This window comes from Sinocyclocheilus grahami, unplaced genomic scaffold, assembly GCF_001515645.1.
Source record: "Sinocyclocheilus grahami isolate Dianchi unplaced genomic scaffold, SAMN03320097.WGS_v1.1 scaffold837.1, whole genome shotgun sequence".
In the NCBI taxonomy this organism is placed as follows: Eukaryota; Metazoa; Chordata; class Actinopteri; order Cypriniformes; family Cyprinidae; genus Sinocyclocheilus; species Sinocyclocheilus grahami.
In genome coordinates this window covers 309,415-328,553 of record NW_015506016.1, presented here as the reverse complement: position 1 = coordinate 328,553, position 19,139 = coordinate 309,415, and the positions used below count along the sequence as shown (strand labels likewise).

General features: G+C 38.8%; 1 protein-coding gene across 3 annotated transcripts; it reads left to right on the top strand.

Annotated features, from left to right (window-relative positions):
- Nucleotides 1–7,647: 7,647 nt before the first annotated feature.
- bag6l (BCL2 associated athanogene 6, like) lies at nt 7,648–19,133 on the top strand. Of its 3 annotated transcripts, none has more exons than XM_016247469.1 (20): nt 7,648–7,742; nt 7,867–8,024; nt 9,023–9,152; nt 10,282–10,485; nt 10,565–10,793; nt 11,024–11,083; nt 12,412–12,719; nt 13,095–13,173; nt 13,257–13,579; nt 13,662–13,944; nt 14,025–14,194; nt 14,520–14,573; nt 14,660–14,762; nt 15,213–15,337; nt 15,418–15,552; nt 15,640–15,708; nt 16,887–17,081; nt 17,244–17,351; nt 17,450–17,596; nt 18,836–19,133. In XM_016247469.1, exons 1-20 carry the CDS (start codon nt 7,680–7,682, stop codon nt 18,929–18,931), a joined length of 3,039 nt encoding a protein of 1,012 aa, XP_016102955.1. In that variant the 5' UTR covers nt 7,648–7,679; the 3' UTR covers nt 18,932–19,133. The 3 variants fall into 3 exon arrangements, with proteins under 3 accessions (XP_016102955.1, XP_016102954.1, XP_016102956.1); XM_016247468.1 differs by having other exon boundaries at nt 11,021–11,083; XM_016247470.1 differs by lacking the exon at nt 11,024–11,083.
- Nucleotides 19,134–19,139: the final 6 nt, after the last annotated feature.

The window sequence follows — 19,139 nt, the reverse complement described above, 5'->3', positions numbered from 1 at the left end:
ATTCACACACCTCTGCCGCTGTGTTACACCCCTGCTCATGAGCAGCAAGAAATCTCTTTCTTATGTCACATGGTAGCTTTCTTTATACTGAACTGTGCTGCCCCTTGTGAAAAAGAAGTGTGCTTAATTGTACTGAATGTGCACTTGTAGTGTACTTCAAATCTTAAAAGTAAATCTTTTTTAAAACTGTACCTACAGATAATACAAATAAATTAAAAGGTCACTTAAGTGTACTTAAAGAGAGGCACTTTTATAACTATTTCTTAACGCACTTAAGTACACTTTGTCATAATGTCAAATTAAACGTTTAAAGTACATTTTAGATCATTATGTTTTTATCATCTTTTGTCATGCTTTGAAGATGTACACTTATTTTGATGTGTTGATTAACATGCTAAAGCACATGTAAACTACATGGTTAAAATATTTTAAATGTACTAAACTGCAATTTCATCATTTCAAATGTGTAATTACAAATGTTTTAAATACATGACGTACAATTTTCAATAGAAACAACATTAAAGTATATTTGACTTTACTATAAATAATTAATATAAATGCACATAATACAAAGATGTACAGTACTTAAGTCCTACTTAAATAGGTCAAATAGTTCAGCTTATTCCATTTAACATTAATTTAAAATATAATACTTTTTCATTTAATTGCAATTAACATGCAAATAAGTGTCTGAAAACATTACACTCAGTTCACACTTAAGTATATTCTTTAAAATATATTAAGTACTCTTTCTAAAAGTATGCTAAAGTGTGTTTCTTTTTCACAAGGGACAATCAAATTTAATTGGTCACTGTCACTGAATTTTATCTACCACCGCAATTCAGAACCAGCGTTACTCAATGTATGGTCTGCAATCTTTCAGACTGACCATCTGACTATCTAATGAGCACTGTGATTAGATTACATAAACGCAGTAATGGTCACGGGTAATGATTATGGGAAGTGCAAAAGGGGCCTTGTGGATGTTGTGCAATGTACCGATCTGCCATTAAATTGACTCATGCCACTGCTAAAGTCCAATGTGAGAATTTCTGTGCCAAAGACTATAAAACATCAAATTGGATAATAAATCAGATATATATTGAATATAAATGTATACACTCACGCACAAAGATGTTGTGAACATGCACCCAATAATTGAAAATGTATTTTGATTGCATTAACATTTATAATACAGCTTGAAAATATAATGTAAGTTGGTCACATGTGTAACCTTCCACTGCAAATTCTGATTATGTCCCAGAATAACACTGAAAAGGGAGTAATTGTATCCAGTTGTGCAATACAATGCTTTCTGTACTGTATGTGTGCTGTGCATTTCTAAATGTCTGGTTTCTGTTCACTTTTTCAATATCGTAAAGCTTCTGGAACAAAGATGTGTAATTATTTTTGTTACATAGAATTAAATATGTGGATGTCTACTGAATCGTCTCCGGCTGTGTGTTGTTTGTCGTCCTTACTGATTAGGTAAATGCTTTCAGACAAACTCATCAATTTATCTAGTTTTCTCTATCTCTCTCATTCTCATGCATACAAATATTTCATTTATATTTTTATGCAGACCTGCCCGCAGTTTGAGTCACTCTAGGGAGGTGATGTCATGATAAATCCTGTTGTCATGGCAGCAGCCTTGTAGCACATCTGAAGTGTGATGGGAGAATTGCATAAATGTAGACGTTCCATCAGGGACACACATTTCACATGCAATTTCCCAACAAATTGATACACTCAACCTTTAAGCTAGCTCTGAGCTCTGAGCCATCTGTCTCTTCCTGCCTGCCTAATCTCACTCACTACAACCCGGTTGAAAATTATTTAAACCAGCCTAAACTGGTTTTCTGGTCTAACAGAAAGGTTAATCTGGTCTGGTTTGTTGGTTTGCGACCAGATAATCATGTATGAATGCAAGTAGCCTACACATATTGTTATAGAGAAATATATGCTGGTAGTGGTGCTTGAGACATTATTAATCATTCAGTGTTTCTGTAACAAAAAATAATAAATAAAGTAAATATTTTATAATATAATTTTAATAATATAAAAAATAATGAGGTCCGAAAATAAATGTAAATATATTTATTTAAATGTATTTAAATATTTAATATATCTGCTGAACAACTACTCACAACAGTCAAAGACACTTCTCTTTTTCATAATGTTTTCACTCAGGTAGATTTTCAGTGCCTATGATGTCACGCTAATGCTCTCATGAATATTAATCCTGCGTTTGCCCATAAATCAAAACGAAAGGTGAGCTTTAACCAATGGTATTACAAATTGCACGTTAGCCCCGTCTACTGACGAACAACCAGCTGGAAAGCTTCTTTGCTTCTGCTTTGTTTCTTTCTCGCACTGTCTGCAAAATAATCTTAAATGTAATATTTTTTTCATCAAAAATCAGGGGACGAAGGTGGTATGAACTTTTTTTCACGTTTCCGTGTTTCTCAACAGCAGAAGTCATCATAGTTGGGTAAACTATGAAAAACATCTCGGTTACGTATGTAACCTTGGTTCCCTGAATAGCCTAATACGCAACCGAGATGTTCCCTCTCATAGGTTCACTTCAATCCTGCGATGATGTCATCGCTATGGGAACGCTATACCATCATGCCTGACGTACCTAAGATAGCTGGAAGACCGAGGAAAGAGTCTGCTCAAGCGGAAGAGACCCGGGAGCCAAGAGCCATCCTCACGTCCAGACAAGTAGAACTTGATGAAAGTGCTAGGAGAGGACGAACCTGCCACAGCACAGACATCTCCCATCAAAGGCCCTTTAAAAAGAGCCTGAGAAGAAGCCATTGCTCTCGTAGAATGAGCACGCACCTCTAGAGGCGAAGTCACACCACGCGCCTCATAGGCTAGAGGTATAGTCACTATTTGACCCTGCATAGCAGGGGAGAAAGCCTCCAACCACTTGCTGAAAGCGAAACGGAGTCGAAGCAGCCTTAGGATTAACTAGGCCTAAGAAGCAGTAAGACTTAACCAGCCTCGGGGCAAAGTCCATACAAGAGGAGCTGACAGAGCCTGCAGCTCCTCAGTACTCTAAGAGAGGATAGGATTACCAAAAAACTGCTTAAGGTTTCAAAGTTATCTGGCAGACTTAAACGGCTCAAATGGATGGACTGCCAGGCCTTCCAACCGAAAATAAGTCCCAAAAAGGAATCTGTGCTGGGCGGAAAGGCCTAAGCCGTCTCGTCCCTGCATGAAATGGGAAACCAGGAGATTGTGTCCACTAAAGGGAATACAGCGTCTCGTGGAGGGAGCCCTAGAATTAAGAATAGTGTCGGTAATCTCTGCCAAGAGACCGGAACACATTTCAACTCCATTCAGGGGTCACACCCATTAGTTCCAAAAATCCTGATGGGATGTCTAAATCATGCCCCGAACCTGAGTCAGCAGGTCGTGTCTGAGGGGAACCTCCCAAGGGGGCCGGCTAACAGACTGACCAATTCTGAAAACCATGTACGAGTGGGCCAAAACTGCACCACCAACAACAGACGTTCACTCTGACCAACCTTACACTGAACAGAATCGTTTGGGAGCAAACGGGTCGACGGGAAGGCATAAGACTGGTCCTGGGCCATTCTTGGGCTAGAGCGTCCACACCCAGAGGCAACGGAGGAGACAAGGAAACCAGAGCGGGCAATGCACATGCTCTAAGCAAAAAAATCTACTTCCGCTCAGCCAAACCTCTGCCATACGAGACTCACCACCTGAGGGTGCAGTCTCCATTCTCCAGCCTCCAAACTCTGTCTCAAGATTAAGTCCACTCCTGAGTTCAGGTGACACGGGACATGAACTGCTCTCATCGACAGGAACCTGGTGTGCGTCCAAAGAAGAACACGTCTCACCAACCTGAACAGGGGGCGAGAGCGTAATCCTCTCTGACAATCCATGTATGAGACCACAGCCGTGTTGTCAGTCCTTGACCTGTGACAACCACTCAATTGGGTAAGAACCGTTGAAGTACAAGAAACGCTACTCCAAACAGTTTGTGTGATTGAGCTAATATCAGCTAATCGTCAAGGTAACTTAAGGTAACAAAACTCAGACACCCCGTCACAACAGGGCCAAAGACGCATCCATTCACCTTGCGTTCGAGGCCAGTTCAATGGAAGAATACAGTATTGGCAAGCTTTATTCCAGAAGCAAACCTTCCTGTGTCTCTTGACGATCTGGATGCAGAAGTATGCATCCTTAGATCGATGGTCACAAACCAATCTCCGGTTCAGCATCTTGAAATTGCTTACTCCAAGCACAAGGTTAGGTGACGCAAATCCAATCAACCCATAGAAGCTGGATGGTGTACAGCCGTGTTGTCAGTCCTTGACCTAATGTGACAACCACTCAATTGGGTAAGAACCGTTGGAGTGCCAGAAACGCTGCTCCAAACAGTTTGTGTGATTGAGCTAATATCAGCTAATCGTCAAGGTAACTTAAGGTAACAAAACTCAGACACCCCGTCACAACAGGGCCAAAGACGCATCCATTCACCTTGCGTTCGAGGCCAGTTCAATGGAAGAATACAGTATTGGCAAGCTTTATTCCAGAAGCAAACCTTCCTGTGTCTCTTGACGATCTGGATGCAGAAGTATGCATCCTTAGATCGATGGTCACAAACCAATCTCCGGTTCAGCATCTTGAAATTGCTTACTCCAAGCACAAGGTTAGGTGACGCAAATCCAATCAACCCATAGAAGCTGGATGGTGTAACCATACGACAGCCTGATCCTCCCTCATGAGGCCCCGAGACACCTGAGTTGCGGGAAAAACCTCTGAAACAGGAACGAATACTAAAATCAGGCATGCCAGCACCAACCACAGAGTGGGGACTTGGATGTCAACATATCATGACTTTCAAAAAATAGAGACTGATAATGGCAGCCAGTAGAGAGAACGATGTTGTCAAATTTACTTCAATCCCATTGACGCTTTAGAGAAAGATCCCTCGCATTAGCGTTAACATTTTTTTTGTAACTTGATGCAAATGTAATATAATACAAAATACATTGTTAGAAATGTACATGCATTTAAAAAAAAAAATACAAAAAACTTTGGAGGATTGCGATGCTGATGACCGTTGAAACGCGTCATCACAGTCTTGTGAAAATTAAGTTGTAGGTAGTTTATCTGATGAATTTTGTTAGTTTCATCAACGTGTATAAATAGACTACAATATAATTTCTAAATCAATACATTTAAAATAAAAATAGGCAACAAAACGGATTGTATAATAAACGAACACACAAATCAAATACATTTCTGGATTTAGATTTGACGCCACAATGTTTTGGGAAACCAACTATGAATGCAGCTTTTGCTGTGTCTCATTTAGAAGGCGGCGCAGCCTTCTAAATGAGACAGCAAGTATTTTGAAATCGCACCGAAATCATACACAAACAGAAATTAAGTTAGCTTTAAGTAAAGCTGAATTCAAGAGAGTGATATCATTTGAAGTAAGTAAGAAATGGCAAAAGTTATGGAATAATGGGTCTAAAGGAAGACATCTTTTCCAGATTCAGGAGTGTGTTGGAAATGAGAGGAAAAGATACGGAAATAGGAAGAAAGATGTCATCTTATCAAGACTAAGAATCGGACATACAGCATTAAACTATAGTCTTTATAAAATAGGTAAGCATGAATCGGGAAAGTGTGACAAATGTGGAGAATTAGAAACAGTGAAACATATTCTTTTTGAGTGTTCTGCATACGAAAGGGAGAGATTTCAATTAATTCAAGAATTAGGGTGGCTGGGAGTTGATAATATTTCTTTAAAAGCATTGTTAGGAAATGGGTCGAGGCAATCAAGAGTGCAAGAAAATTTGTTTAAATACCTGAAAAACACAGGAACAATAGATAGAATCTAGGTTTTTTTTTTTTTTCTTCTTTCTTTTCCCTTCTGTATTTCTTTCTTCCAAATGTATGCACACTCCACACTCCAGAACAGTAGGTGGCGGTAATGCACCTTTTTCGCTGGTTTGCCAAACCGCCATAAAACTCCAGAAGAAGAAGAAGAAGAAGAAGAAGACGAAATCGCAGCGTAGTTGGAGTACATGACGTCACTTCCTGACAAAGCACCGTTTGTTTGGGATTAGCTAGCTGCTTAGCTAGCATGTCCGTAGGGTGTTGTGTAGGAGACAATTATTAGAATTAAAAACTAAATCGCCGAGCTGCCACGGTTATCCCTTAAAAGTAAGGTGTTTAATCCTTTGCGTTCCTCACCCAGCTATGCTCTGCTGCTATTCATATGTAACGTTAGTGTATCCTAGAATTAACAACCGAATCGCTTTGACTGTTGTTAGCCTGGTAACGTTACCTAGTATAATAATGGTCTTGAACAATAGCAGTAATGTATGACCACTGGTAAATATGTGTGTTTTTAAAAATAGGTGTCGCTATTCTGCTTATACACGGTATTACAGTTAAGTACGACATTATGGCTTGTGTTTATTATATGGGTGTTACGATGTCCGTTATTTTCACCTTATCTGTAACTTACCGCTAGCATTTACAGTGCTAGCAGCGCCCAACGTTACTATGGAGACAAAACGAGTCGCTCTTGTTATAATTACTGAAGCCGCACTGCGAGTTTATGATGTTTCTATGGTAACGTTAGTCTGCTGCTTTTATTATAATGGGTTCTGATTTTATCGCTAGCAGTGTAAATGATGTGCTTCGTAGCATTGAATTGGTGACATTAGTCCATGTGATCATTTTTGGACGCGTTCTTCATCCTCTCGACTTTTTAAAGACATTTTGAACCACAGGAAAGGTCATGGAGGAACCAGGAGCTATAGAGGTGACCGTGAAAACTCTGGATTCCCAGAGCAGGACGTTCACTGTCAGGGGAGAGGTGTGTGTCTGTGTGCTCTGTGATATTATCAGTCATAGACGCAAACATTATGCGAGGAATTCTTTTGCGCTATGACTATTTTGTATGTAACACAAATAGCTCATTTAACAAAGTACAACCCAGACCTCTATATTGAAACGCTGTTAAATACGCTACTCTTTAAATCGATAAACCAATTACGTGTATAATCTGATTGTCACCTCTCTTGCTTCCTCTCAGTGGACAGTGAAGCAGTTTAAAGAGCACATCGCTTCTTCTGTTGAAATCCCGGTGGATAAGCAGAGGTTGATCTACCAGGGTAAAGTGCTGCAGGATGAGAGGACACTCACAGAATACAGTGAGTGACTGCTTGGTGTCTGTTTTTCGCACTGGGACTGTTCACTGTTTGTGTGAACGAGTGACAGTTGCTGAATTCGGAACAACATGCTACTCTGCGTTTGTGGGTCTTAATTCAAAATGTCTAAATGAGTCATTGATTTCTTCAAAAATGCTGATTCATTCAAGAATGAATGTTTGTAAATATTTTCATTGGCAAAATCGGACAAAGTAAGGTTGCACAATTAATTGAGTTGTAATCTAGATATTGGCTGGTTAGTTCTTCTTTTTTATTTTTATATTTTTTGACATTTCCTTGCATTGGTTTAAAGGGATATTTCATCCAAAAATGAAAATTACCCCATGATTTACACACCCTCAAGCCATCCTAGGTGTATATGACTTTCTTCTTTCAGATGAATCCGATCTGAGTTATATTAAAAAATGTCCTGGCTCTTCCGTGGACCAATCAGTGCAGAGCGAGCCCAGGATGAGGCTCCAGCTGGCTGAAAGCCTGCTGCGAGAGACACAGGCTTTAATTCTCAGACTCGAGGTGCAGAACAAATATTTACATCCAACAAATGAAACAATCTTATTGGATTTCTTAATTGCATATAAAAATCATTCAGCCTGATGCTTATTTTCAGATATACAGTAACTTTATTTTTTTGTTTCAGGGTCAATCAAGTGAACCGTCATCTCAGCAGGAGACACCACCTCCTCAGCCACTATCATCATCATCATTCTCAGCACAACCAATGGACAGCTCCCCACCTCCACCCTCCTCCTCATCCTCTGCTTCACAGACAGAAGGAGCAACTCACTCTGGACCCAAGTAAGAGAAGAATATTAGGATCATGCGAAAAAATTGTGTATCCAATGTTAAAGAATAGAACACTACCATTCAAAAGTTTGGGGTCGGTTTTTATATTTTCGAATGCAGTCTTATGCTCAACAAGGCTGTATTTATTTATTCAAAAATAAAGTAAAAACTAATGTTGTGATATAATTTTATTTTAAAATGTAATTTATTCCTGTGATGGCAAAGCTGAATTATCAGAATCATTACTCCAGTCTTCAGTGTCACATGATCCCTGAGAAATTATTCTAATTTGCGTTAAACAATGTTGAAAACAGTTCTGCTATATTTTTATGCAGCTGTATTTCTGCCTTTCCAAAAGTGCCACCTGCTGGCAGAGAATGAATGTGCATTTTCAATCAGCCCTTCTGCCAATGTGAAAACTAACCCATGTTTTTATGCTGCAAACACGCAGAGTTGTAAATGTGAACTGGCGGATCCACAAGAAGATAATGCATTATTAAAATCTACACAATTTAGACCGTAAAATATATTTGTTGTTTAATTAAAATAATAATTGTTTAAATTAACATAATAATTGATACATTTGACTCATCCGTTTTCTTAAAAATGGTTTAAAGGCTGAAATGTGAAGTTTATCATTTTCTGAAACTTTTTGTTGTTGTGAAAATCTGAACTGTAAATCATGCTTTTTACAGTTTAATATGTTGCCATAGACATTGCCCTACCCTGGTCATATGGTATTAATTTTATTTGTGCAGGTCTTAAAAAAGGTCTCAAAAAGTCTTACATTTGAGCTTAAAAATCCTGCAGATGCCCTGTATTTGAAACCGAAAACTCTTGTAACATTATAAATGTCTTTACTTTCACTTTTGATCAGTTGTGTACTTGCTGAATAAAAGTGAAAAAAATCTCAGTCCCCGAACGTTGAACAGTGGTGTATCATCATGTCATCAGCCCATTATATTTTCACATGTACAAGACTAGTGTAACTTATTTCTGTGTCTCAACAGTCACCCCAGCCCTTTAGAGTTGGTGGAGGTTCTGTCAGAGGTGCGAAGGGTGGAGGAGCGCCTCCGTCCATTCATGGAGAGAACACATTCCATCCTTGGAGCGGCCAGTTCTGCTGACTACAACAACAATGTATGCCCTAGATAGTTTAATGCTACATCATTAGCTGCGTTTACATGGGCCCTACTAATCCGATCGTAATAGGACTAGAAGCACAATCAGAATAAAAAAAGTCACATGTAACCAAGTCAATCGGCTTGAATTGGCCAGATCTGATTCAGATTTCGATCGGATTGTAAGGGGTGGTTTATTCATTTTGTAATCCAAGCGAGAGGACATGTAAACACTTGATCGAATTGAAAACTGAAACTGGAAAGTACTGTGCATGTGCAGTGATGTAAAAATAGCATAATGGCGTATGACGCGCGGAATGATCTGTTCTTCCTGGTGAATAAAGTTTCATAAATGAGTGTCCCATCATTATAAATCTCCCCTTTCACTCAGCGTCTGTGAAGTGGAGCAGCACAGCGTCCCACCAGTCCTTGTTTAAGACTATCATCCACAGATGACTGGTTTTGTGTGCGGGCAGGGGCACTTTTACTGCTCTATAAAGTAAGCAGCACAGCACAACAGTTCATGTGCTGGTCGTCGCCTAATTAAGACCCGAAGTAGATAAATATCAAGTGTGCTTTTTAAAACAGTATGCGACAACAGTGGGAAACTGTATATTCATGCAGTGTGCGCATGTCAAAAGATTAAATCCGATCAGAAGCTTGTGACATATAAACACATATCGGGCCTGATCACTTTATTTAGTATTCATGTAAACACTACATTCAGATTCGTTAATCAGAATGAATTAATTTTCGATGGAAGCAAAACGTGTCCATGTAAACGTACCTATTGTCATATGAAGTAAGCAGCACAGCACAACAGTTCATGTGCTGGTCGTCGCCTAATTAAGACCCGAAGTAGATAAATATCAAGTGTGCTTTTTAAAACAGTATGCGACAACAGCGGGAAACTCTGTATATTCATGCAGTGTGCGCATGTCAAAAAATTAAATACGATCAGAAGCTTGTGACATATAAACACATATCGGGCCCGATCACTTTATTTAGTATTCATGTAAACACTACATTCGGATTCGTTAATCAGAATGAATTAATTCCGATGGAAGCAAAACATGTAAACGTACCTATTGTCATATGTGCTATAAATATGGCAATATTCATTTTCTGAAAATTGGTTTCTCGGACAGACTCAAGAACGTGAGGAGGATCAGCGCACTCTCAATTTGATTGGCGAGTCACTCCATCTCCTAGGTAACACATTGGTGGCTCTGAGTGACCTCCGATGCAATTTATCAGCTCAGCCACCCCGCCACTTACATGTGGTGCGGCCCATGTCTCACTACACTTCCCCTGTTGTGCTGCAGAGTGGACCACCCCATATTCCCATTCCGGTGAGCTAACCAACTATATGAACAAAACAGTTTTCATACTGTTCAAGCAGTCAACCTCACAATGTATGACATCTTCCAGATGAACCTGGGCTCTACTGTGACCATGACTGCAAACAGCAGACAGACAAGCGAGGGTCAGGCCCAACCTTCACAGCCAAGCAACCAATCAGAGCCTCAGGGTCAGGCACCTCCTCCTCCACCGAATGGAGCCAGTCAACAAACGGGTCATGGTCAGGGGACTCCAAGAGTGATCAGAATCACTCACCAGACCATGGAGCCAGTGGTCATGATGCAGATGAACCTGGATGGTATGCCACCCACCCATCCAGTTAGACCCCAGTGTTCTTAGCACTGTATTTCAGCCATGCTGCCCATTCCTGGTCTGCTACACTTCTGAAGATCCCAGACACTTTTCTTCATCATGAAGTGATTTTTACTATTTAAAATAGTTCCTTTCAGAAAATGCCTTTTTTCAGACCTGGAATGGGCAGCTGTAGTGTAACTGCCAACCACTGATCTGTGCATTTCTGTGCAGCAGATTCAGACAGTGGAGTGCAGGGCCAAAGGCAACAGAATCCCAGCGCTGCTGGAGAGACTGGTTAGTTTCCATCTCTCTTTATAGTCAGTAACCAGCCGTGCCAACATTAACATGTGATAGTGTCTTAAAGAAAAAAGTTCACTCAAAAAAAAAATTCATTCACACACCCTCATGTCATTCAAAACCAATTTGACTCACTGTCTTCCACAGAACACAAAACAAGAAATATTTGCATAATTTCCACAGTGCTTGTTCTCCATGCAATAAATTAAATGGTGACCGGGGCTGAAGAGATCCAGATATAAAAATAATAATGATAATAATAAGATTCACCATATACGTTGTAGTCTTTAAACATGGGTTGCCCATGGATAATAAAAAAAAAAAAATGTAAATACATATTTGGCATTGTTTATTTTTTATTTTGAAGACTAACCGAAATCATTATTGTATTGACAACAATAGTTTTATGTTTAAAGTTAGTGAGGTTTGTGGAATTAAATGTTTATTAGATATTCAAAGAATTATTTAAATGCTATCAAGAGTGTTTGCTTTTCTATCATTAAACATAACTGCTAAACAAAGACCATAAACTAATGAAGATGGAGAATGGGAGCTCCTGTGTATCTACAGTGTACTCCATCACCGGGGCTCTTAGCGTTATGGGGTTCTTAGTCCTACTTATGATACTTATCGGCCAAACAGAAAAAAACTTATCACATGATGCAATAATTACAAAAATTCTGGGTATCAGCCAAAATATCGGTCTACAACTAGTCATTGGTTGTCATGTTTCGTCACTTACATCAAACCATACACAACTAAATAAAGCACCATGGACAAGTGTTATTTTAGTATTATTTATGTACTATTGTAGTATTTTTTTCTTTTTTTTTTATTAGCATTTATTTTTATATTTTCAAGTTTCATTTTAAAGATTTAGTAATTGTGTTATGTGGTTTTGTTAATTTTATTATTTTTTTTATATTTCTATTTAGTTTTTATTTTAGTTATTGATTATTTTAATACTTCAAATTCAAATTTATTTTAATTAACAAAAACGTTTTTTAATAGTTTTAATTAATATGAACACTGCTCTGGACGTTCTTCAAAATTCTTACTTTAGTGTTCGGTGGAGGAAAACAACACGAGTCATACAGGTACCGGTATTTCATACAGGTTTGAAACAACATGAGTGTGAGTAAATGATAACAGAATTGTTATTTTGAGTGGTGTTAAAGTGCTATTTTTGCATTGGGATGTAACGCAGCTGTTGTTTGTCAGTTGTCTGTAGTCTTGTGTGTGAAGTTTAGACCTTGCAACAGTTTCACTTGCCAGCAGTGTTAATAGTCACTTTTCACTGAATTCTGTGCGTCTGTTCTCTGAAGGCACCACGACACCCATCCATGTACCAGGACTGCCACCCGAGTTCATGCAGGCCATCATGCATCAGATCTCCCAGCAGGCTGTCGCCATGGCAACTGCAGCCTCTGCCGGACACCAGGGGCAGCAGCAGGGCACTGCTGGCTCAGGTGCCCAGAGTGCAGACAGCCCAGCCTCTCCACCACCTCAGGCCAGGGTGGTCATCACACGGCCCTCCTTATCTCCACGCATCCCCCAACCCATGAGCACCAGAGGGACCACCATCAACCTGCGGGCAACAGTGCCCCCCTCAGCAGGACAACAGACTAATCAAGTATGAACCTTTGATACATTATTGTGTTTTGGAGAGACATAAAACCAAAGTACCTTTCAAATAATGTCTGTTCACTCGGTGGCCATATTTGCAACACTTGGGGTCAGCTATTTCAAGCATCCAAGTTCTATCTTCTTGAATGGGAAAATCCTGAAATTTAAAAAACTGCTTGCCACACTCACATTTAAATTGCATATTTAAAATCAGCAACAAAAATGTTGTTTCTTCTGCTCAAGTATAAGTAAAAAAAACTTATATTTCAGGCTTGGGTGACGCAAATTAATTCTTTCATTCAAAGTAATATGAATGCACTGACTTGCCATATCTAATGTCCTTGCATAAAACTCATAGTTCCATTTGTGTTCTTCAATCAAGGGCAACCCTATGACGTCCTCCCCTCTCACACAGATGGTCAGTGGTTTGGTAGGGCAGCTTTTGATGCCATTGCACACAGGTAAGTGGTCCTTACCTGTTCAGTTCCTGTGAAAGATCTAGCATCGCACAGCTTCTTAAACGTATTATGTTTTCTGTCATCAGGAGATCAGACATCCACTACCTCATCTTCCCACTCCTTCTCTTTCTCTACCTCCACATCTACCCCTTCCTCCTCCATCTCCTCCTCCACTGCTCCTCCATCCTTTGCCAACACATCCGGTCAGACATCCACCCACACCACTAGTACGGCATCCGTGGGTCAGTCCCAGGAGGGCGGCCCAGGAGATAACCTAGCTCAGCTGCTGGGCTCACTTTTGGGAGGAGTTGCGGGAGCTGGTGGAGGGCTGTCTGGAGGTCCTCCATCCATTACAGTGACTGTTCCAGGTGTCCCTGCATTCATTCAGGGCCTCTCCGGGTTCATTCAGGTTGGTGCCTTTCTCAGCAAATGGGTTTTTGTATTCTGATCTTACCAAATGTGTTCATTTGAACGTCCGGTATTCTTTTCAGTCCGGCCAGCCTGTGTTTCCTCCACCAAACCAGCAGCCTCCATCCTCTCAAGCCACACCCTCTGCCCCTTCAGGAGCCACCCACACTACCACCCCTCCGCCTCCCAATGGAGGTGGAGAGACCCTAAGCCCGGAGCTTTTTACAGGCATCGTGCAGGGCGTCCTGTCCACCATGATGGGCTCTCTGGGTGCTGGTCAAGGCAACACTGAGAGCATCGCCCAGTTTATTCAAAGACTTTCCCAGACCAGTAACCTCTTCACGCCTGGAGCTGGAGATGCAGTGGGTCAGTTTCTGTGATCATTTGGCAAAACTCAAGAGTTGCATTTGATGTACTAGTACTGACTCACTCTGTTTGTTTGGCAGGGTTCTTTGGAGATCTGCTGTCTCTGGTGTGTCAGAGTTTCTCCATGGTGGACATGGTTCTGCTGCTGCATGGTAATCCTCAGCCTCTGAGCCGCATCCATCCCCAGCTCACAGCCTTCTTCACTGAGCATTATCTGCAAGGCCGAGAGCCCACCGATGCCAACATAGCTGTGAGTCTGAGCTCACACTGCTTTCATACATGACATACATCAGATGAGTACATACTCGAGTGACATACTCAATAATGTTAGCCCGCACTTCGTTAAAACAACAATTATGATATTATCCTTGACAATATCACACACCTCTAACAGGGACTTCTTTGAACATTTTTGAGTCATGATGCAAACATATTGTTTATTCAGTGTTTTGATTTACTGATTCATTGAAATGGACACTTCAAAAGAACCATGAAAATAATACTGGTCTTACAAAATAACACTTTTCTATTGAGTGCATGTTGTAAAGACTGATGGGATTGTTTCTTGTACTTAGAGTGCTGCTGAGGATCTGATCAATGGACTAGAGGAGTACATTTCAGAGAGTTTTGTAAGTCTTGTTTGTACCTGATTTATCCTGAAACATTTGTTCATCAGACACCCTAACTGATAGTCTCTGTGCTGTATCCGTTTCAGTCCACTGTGACTGTTCGAGAGGGAGTGGACATCATCCAAACCAACTTGTCCTTCCTGAGACAACAGTTCACTCGCATGGCTATTCACATTCTGCGCTGTACAGGTGACCACCATACTATCAACACAATCACAGACCCCAGTATTCAAATTACAAAGTGCAAATGGAAATCGACTTGGCAATCTGTAACATTTCAGAAGAAAAAAATTTGATCCATTTTCTGTGGACTTCATCAGTGTTATTTTAGTTTTTTCTTATTTTATAGACGATTGTAGTATTTATTAATATTTTTAATTAGCTTTTGTTTTTAGATTTTCACATTTCATTTAAATTTTAATATTTATGTGCTTTTGTTCTTTTTATTTGTTTTTTTATTGTTCTATTTTGATTTAATTTAATTTTCTTAGTTTTAGTCATTTTTGTACTTCGGTTTATGTACATATGTACTTTTTCTAATATTTATATTTAATTTTATTTCTACTTTATTTAAATGAATGAAAACGATTTTGTAATATTTTTTTGTTAACAATAACACTGTTTCTTGTGTCTTTCCAGATAACACATTTGGTCAGCGCTTGTTGTATCTGTGCACCCAGGGTCTGTTTGAGTGTTTGGCCCTCAATCTCTATTGCTTAAGAGGAGAGCAAAGAGCTTTAACCACCGTCATCAACCACCGAATTGTAAGATTCGTTGATTCATTCTTATGAAGGTTGTTTGGTGTTGCATCTTTTGACACGTTCATGTTTTACTCCTTACTCAGAGGAGAATGTCAGCTGAAGTGAACCCCAGTCTGGTGAACTGGTTGACCAGTATGATGTCCATGAGGCTGCATGTGATTTTAGAGCACAATCCAGTCACTGAGGACCAGATCCAGCATTATGTCATCTATACGCAGGTATTCACCCTCTCATCAGGATTCACTCCCAAACTGAACCACAGAATACAGAACTGAATATGCTTCTGTTATCTTTTTCACTTATAGAGAGAGTCGTCTCAGAGAACAGAGTCAGACACACAAGCAAGCCAGCAGTCAGATAACATGAGTGTTGAGGTATGTTTCAAACGAACAAGAATGAGTCTAGTTTACTGTCACATAGAAAATTATTATTTCTAAAAGAGCTGATAAAAGTATATTAAAGTCCACACTCTACTGTTCTGAAGTTTTAGATTGGTAAGATTTTTAAAATGTTTTTAAAAGACATCTCTTCTGCATTTATTTGATCCAGTATACAGCAAAAACGGTGATATTGTGAAACATTGTTGCAATTTATTCCGGTGTTTGCAAAGCTGAATTTTCAGCATCATTACTCAAGTCTTCAGTATCAAAAAAAAGAAAGAATACAAGTTCAAAAGAACAGCATTTATCTGAAATAGACAGCTTTTGTAATGTTATACACTATCATTCAAAAGTTTGTGGTCAGTAATTTATTTATTTTTGGAAAGAAATGAAAGAAATTAATACTTTAATTCAGCAAGGATACATTTAAATTGATCAAAAGTGACAGTTAAGACATTTATAATGTTACAAAAGCTTTCTATCTCGGCTAAATGCTGTTCTTTTGAACTTTCTATTTATCAAAGAATCCTGAAAAATATTGCACACAACTGTTTTCAACATGATAATTATAATAAGAAGAAATGTTTCTTGAGCAGCAAATCAGAATATTACCGGTATAATGATTTCTGAAGGATCTTGTGACACTGAAGACTGGACAAAATTGCCATCACAGGAATAAATTGCATTTTAAAATATATTCAAATAGAAAATAGTTATTTTAAATTGTAAAAATATTCCACAATATTGCTGTTTTTGCTTTATTTTGGATCGGCAGCCTTGGTGAGCAGAATAGTCTTAAAAATTTTTTTTTAAATCTTACCAATCTAAACTTTTTGAATGGTGGTGTATAGAATGAAAGCATTTTTAAGTATTATGTTAGTATTTTCATTGTAATTTAAGTTGTAATAATGTTTTTGACATTATTTTATTATTTAGCTTTATTTTTATTTCGGTTTTTATTTTTAGTATTTCAATTTAAACTTATTTCAGTTAATTGCTGTTAAAAAGTAAAAGTAAAAAAAAAAACTTTTTATTGTGTGGTCAACAATAACACTGATCATAAGCAACTTTCGTTTGTGTATTGCCTGTCCCTTAGGCCTTGAACAAATCTGGATGTTTGTCTGCGCTTGAAACCGTATGTTATGATAGTAATATCTGATTATATATTACAGATGGAAGAGGGTCTGTCTCCTGCTCCTGCCACCACTGCAGAGGAAGTCATGGCATCCTCAGGAGACACTGCTGACGCCGATGAACCACCTGGCAGGCCATTGTTAGAGGAGACACGAGGAGCAGTAGCCATGGCAACTGCAGACAGGGAGGAGTCAGCTGGAGAGGTGGAGCCATGGGCAGCAACTGTTCCACCTGTGAGACTCCATTGTCTGTTGATTTAGTGTGTCTGCTAAACATTTATTTTGTCACCTTTTTGTAGTACATTGACATATAAATGACCTCAAAGTTAACAGCACACATAAACCAACAACTGATATACTATATAGTAATAATGAGTGTTTCAATATGTTAATCAGGAGTGGGTACCCATCATAAGACATGACATGTTGACCCAGAGGAAGATGAAATCACAGCCGCCTCTGTCTGATGCTTATCTGCATGGGATGCCGGCCAAGAGGAGGAAGGTCTGTACGCCAGCTACATTCATTCAAATCTAAAAGGCTACCATAGATCACCAATGCAAAATGAACAATTCAATTAAACTGCTTTCCTCCCTTCACAGACCGCACAGGGAGAGGGTCCTCACCTCTCTCTCGCTGAGGCCGTGAGTCGAGCTGCCAGGACAGCAGGGGTGCGACCTGTTACTGCCCCAGACAGCCTACAGGGGGAGCTGGAGGCACCAGAGCTGCAGGAAGCTTATACACAACAGGTAAGAAACTAAAATCTCACACCTAATCTATCCTGAGACACCTGCACAGACCAGTGTTATTCAGGGTTTCTGCGTGTTTTAAAAGGTCTTAAAAAGTGCTTATTTGCCCTTCCACAAATAAAGGCCTTAAAATGTCTTAAATCAGAGCAGAATATATTTTGATAAAGTCATGGCATTAAATGTTGCATGCACTGCAAAAAAATTGATATCTTCCTCAGTATTTTTATCTGGTTTTCGTGTACAAATATTAAAATGTCCTTAAATCAAGATAAAGATGTGAACTCTTGTTTTCTGAGAATTGAACAAAATGTGAATTTATGCTTAAAAAAAAAAATCTGTTAATAGGGCAGGGAAACTTGTTTAGCCGTTTAATGAAGTTAATTTTACTAAGCCCATTGGCAGATATTTGTTTTTGTTTTAATGATAAAAGAGTTGCAGTATAAATCAAGAAAAAATCTGAGAAGAACTGCTTTTTGCAGTGTGATCTGAAAGTACAGTAAAAGGTATTTCCAGTTGAGCATTTTTTGTAAAATCAATTCAAATGAAATGGCAATTGCCTTTGAAGTATTGATAACTCAACAACTCATTGTATTCTCCCTAGATATTTACATTTAAAGAACATATTGACATAATGTATTCCCTTGAATTTATTTCTTAAATTGTATTTACTTGATCTTAAAAGGCCTTTAAAAAAATCTTTAATTTTCCTACATAAATTCTGCAGAAACCCTGGTTATTTTACTATTATTTATGCACTATTATAATATGTATTAATATTTTGAATTATCTTGCATATTCATATTTTAAGTTATTTAAATTTTAGTTTAATGTGCTTTTGTCATTTTTATAATTTTTTTAATAATTATTTTTTAGTAATTTTAGAACTTGGCAACTAACTTATTTCAGTTTCTTTTTTTTCCATCTAATATTTATATTTTATTTTATTTCAGCTTCATTTCAGTTAAAGAAAATAATTGTTAATAATTTTAGTTTTAGGACAAAGTTTCCCATCCAGCTCCTGAGAGTTTCAACATTTTTCCCATAGAATTGTAATATATACAAACTCAATTAAGGTCCCATTTCCACATTATTACTCCACATTTTTAAAGCTAAAAATTGAGTCTGGCAAGAAATCTATCAGATCCCATAAGATTGCAGACCATGCAGATTCATGCAGATCTTGATCTCTGAATTGCATTGAACATTTTGAAAACTTTTTCATTCTTCATTGTGTTCCAGGTGAAGAGTGATATAAAGAAACGACTGCGTGATGATCCAGACTACAACCACCAGCGGTTTCCCAACACACACAGAGCTTTTTCTGAGGACTCCTAAGCAACCGCTCTGTTTACTCTGTCTTGTCATCTGTCAAACACAGTCATGACCATGACGTCTCGAGGAATGGCCAGTAGCGTCTCATGCATTGAGGGATCCCAGTTGTTTAGAAATGGCCGACTGACACATAACTCGGATGTCTGCCATAGTCAGATGTGTGGATAGTGACTAAATAGAGCCGGTGAACTAGACTGGCCATGGAGGCAGA

Excerpts from the sequence above, each read along its gene's own strand:
- bag6l (XM_016247468.1), top strand. The coding sequence starts at position 7,680 with ATGAGGCTCCAGCTGGCTGAAAGCCTGCTGCGAGAGACACAGGCTTTA. Across the intron at positions 13,174-13,256 it reads TTTGATGCCATTGCACACAG|GAGATCAGACATCCACTACC; the intron begins GTAAGTGGTCCT and ends TTCTGTCATCAG. Across the intron at positions 13,945-14,024 it reads TGGAGCTGGAGATGCAGTGG|GGTTCTTTGGAGATCTGCTG; the intron begins GTCAGTTTCTGT and ends TTTGTTTGGCAG.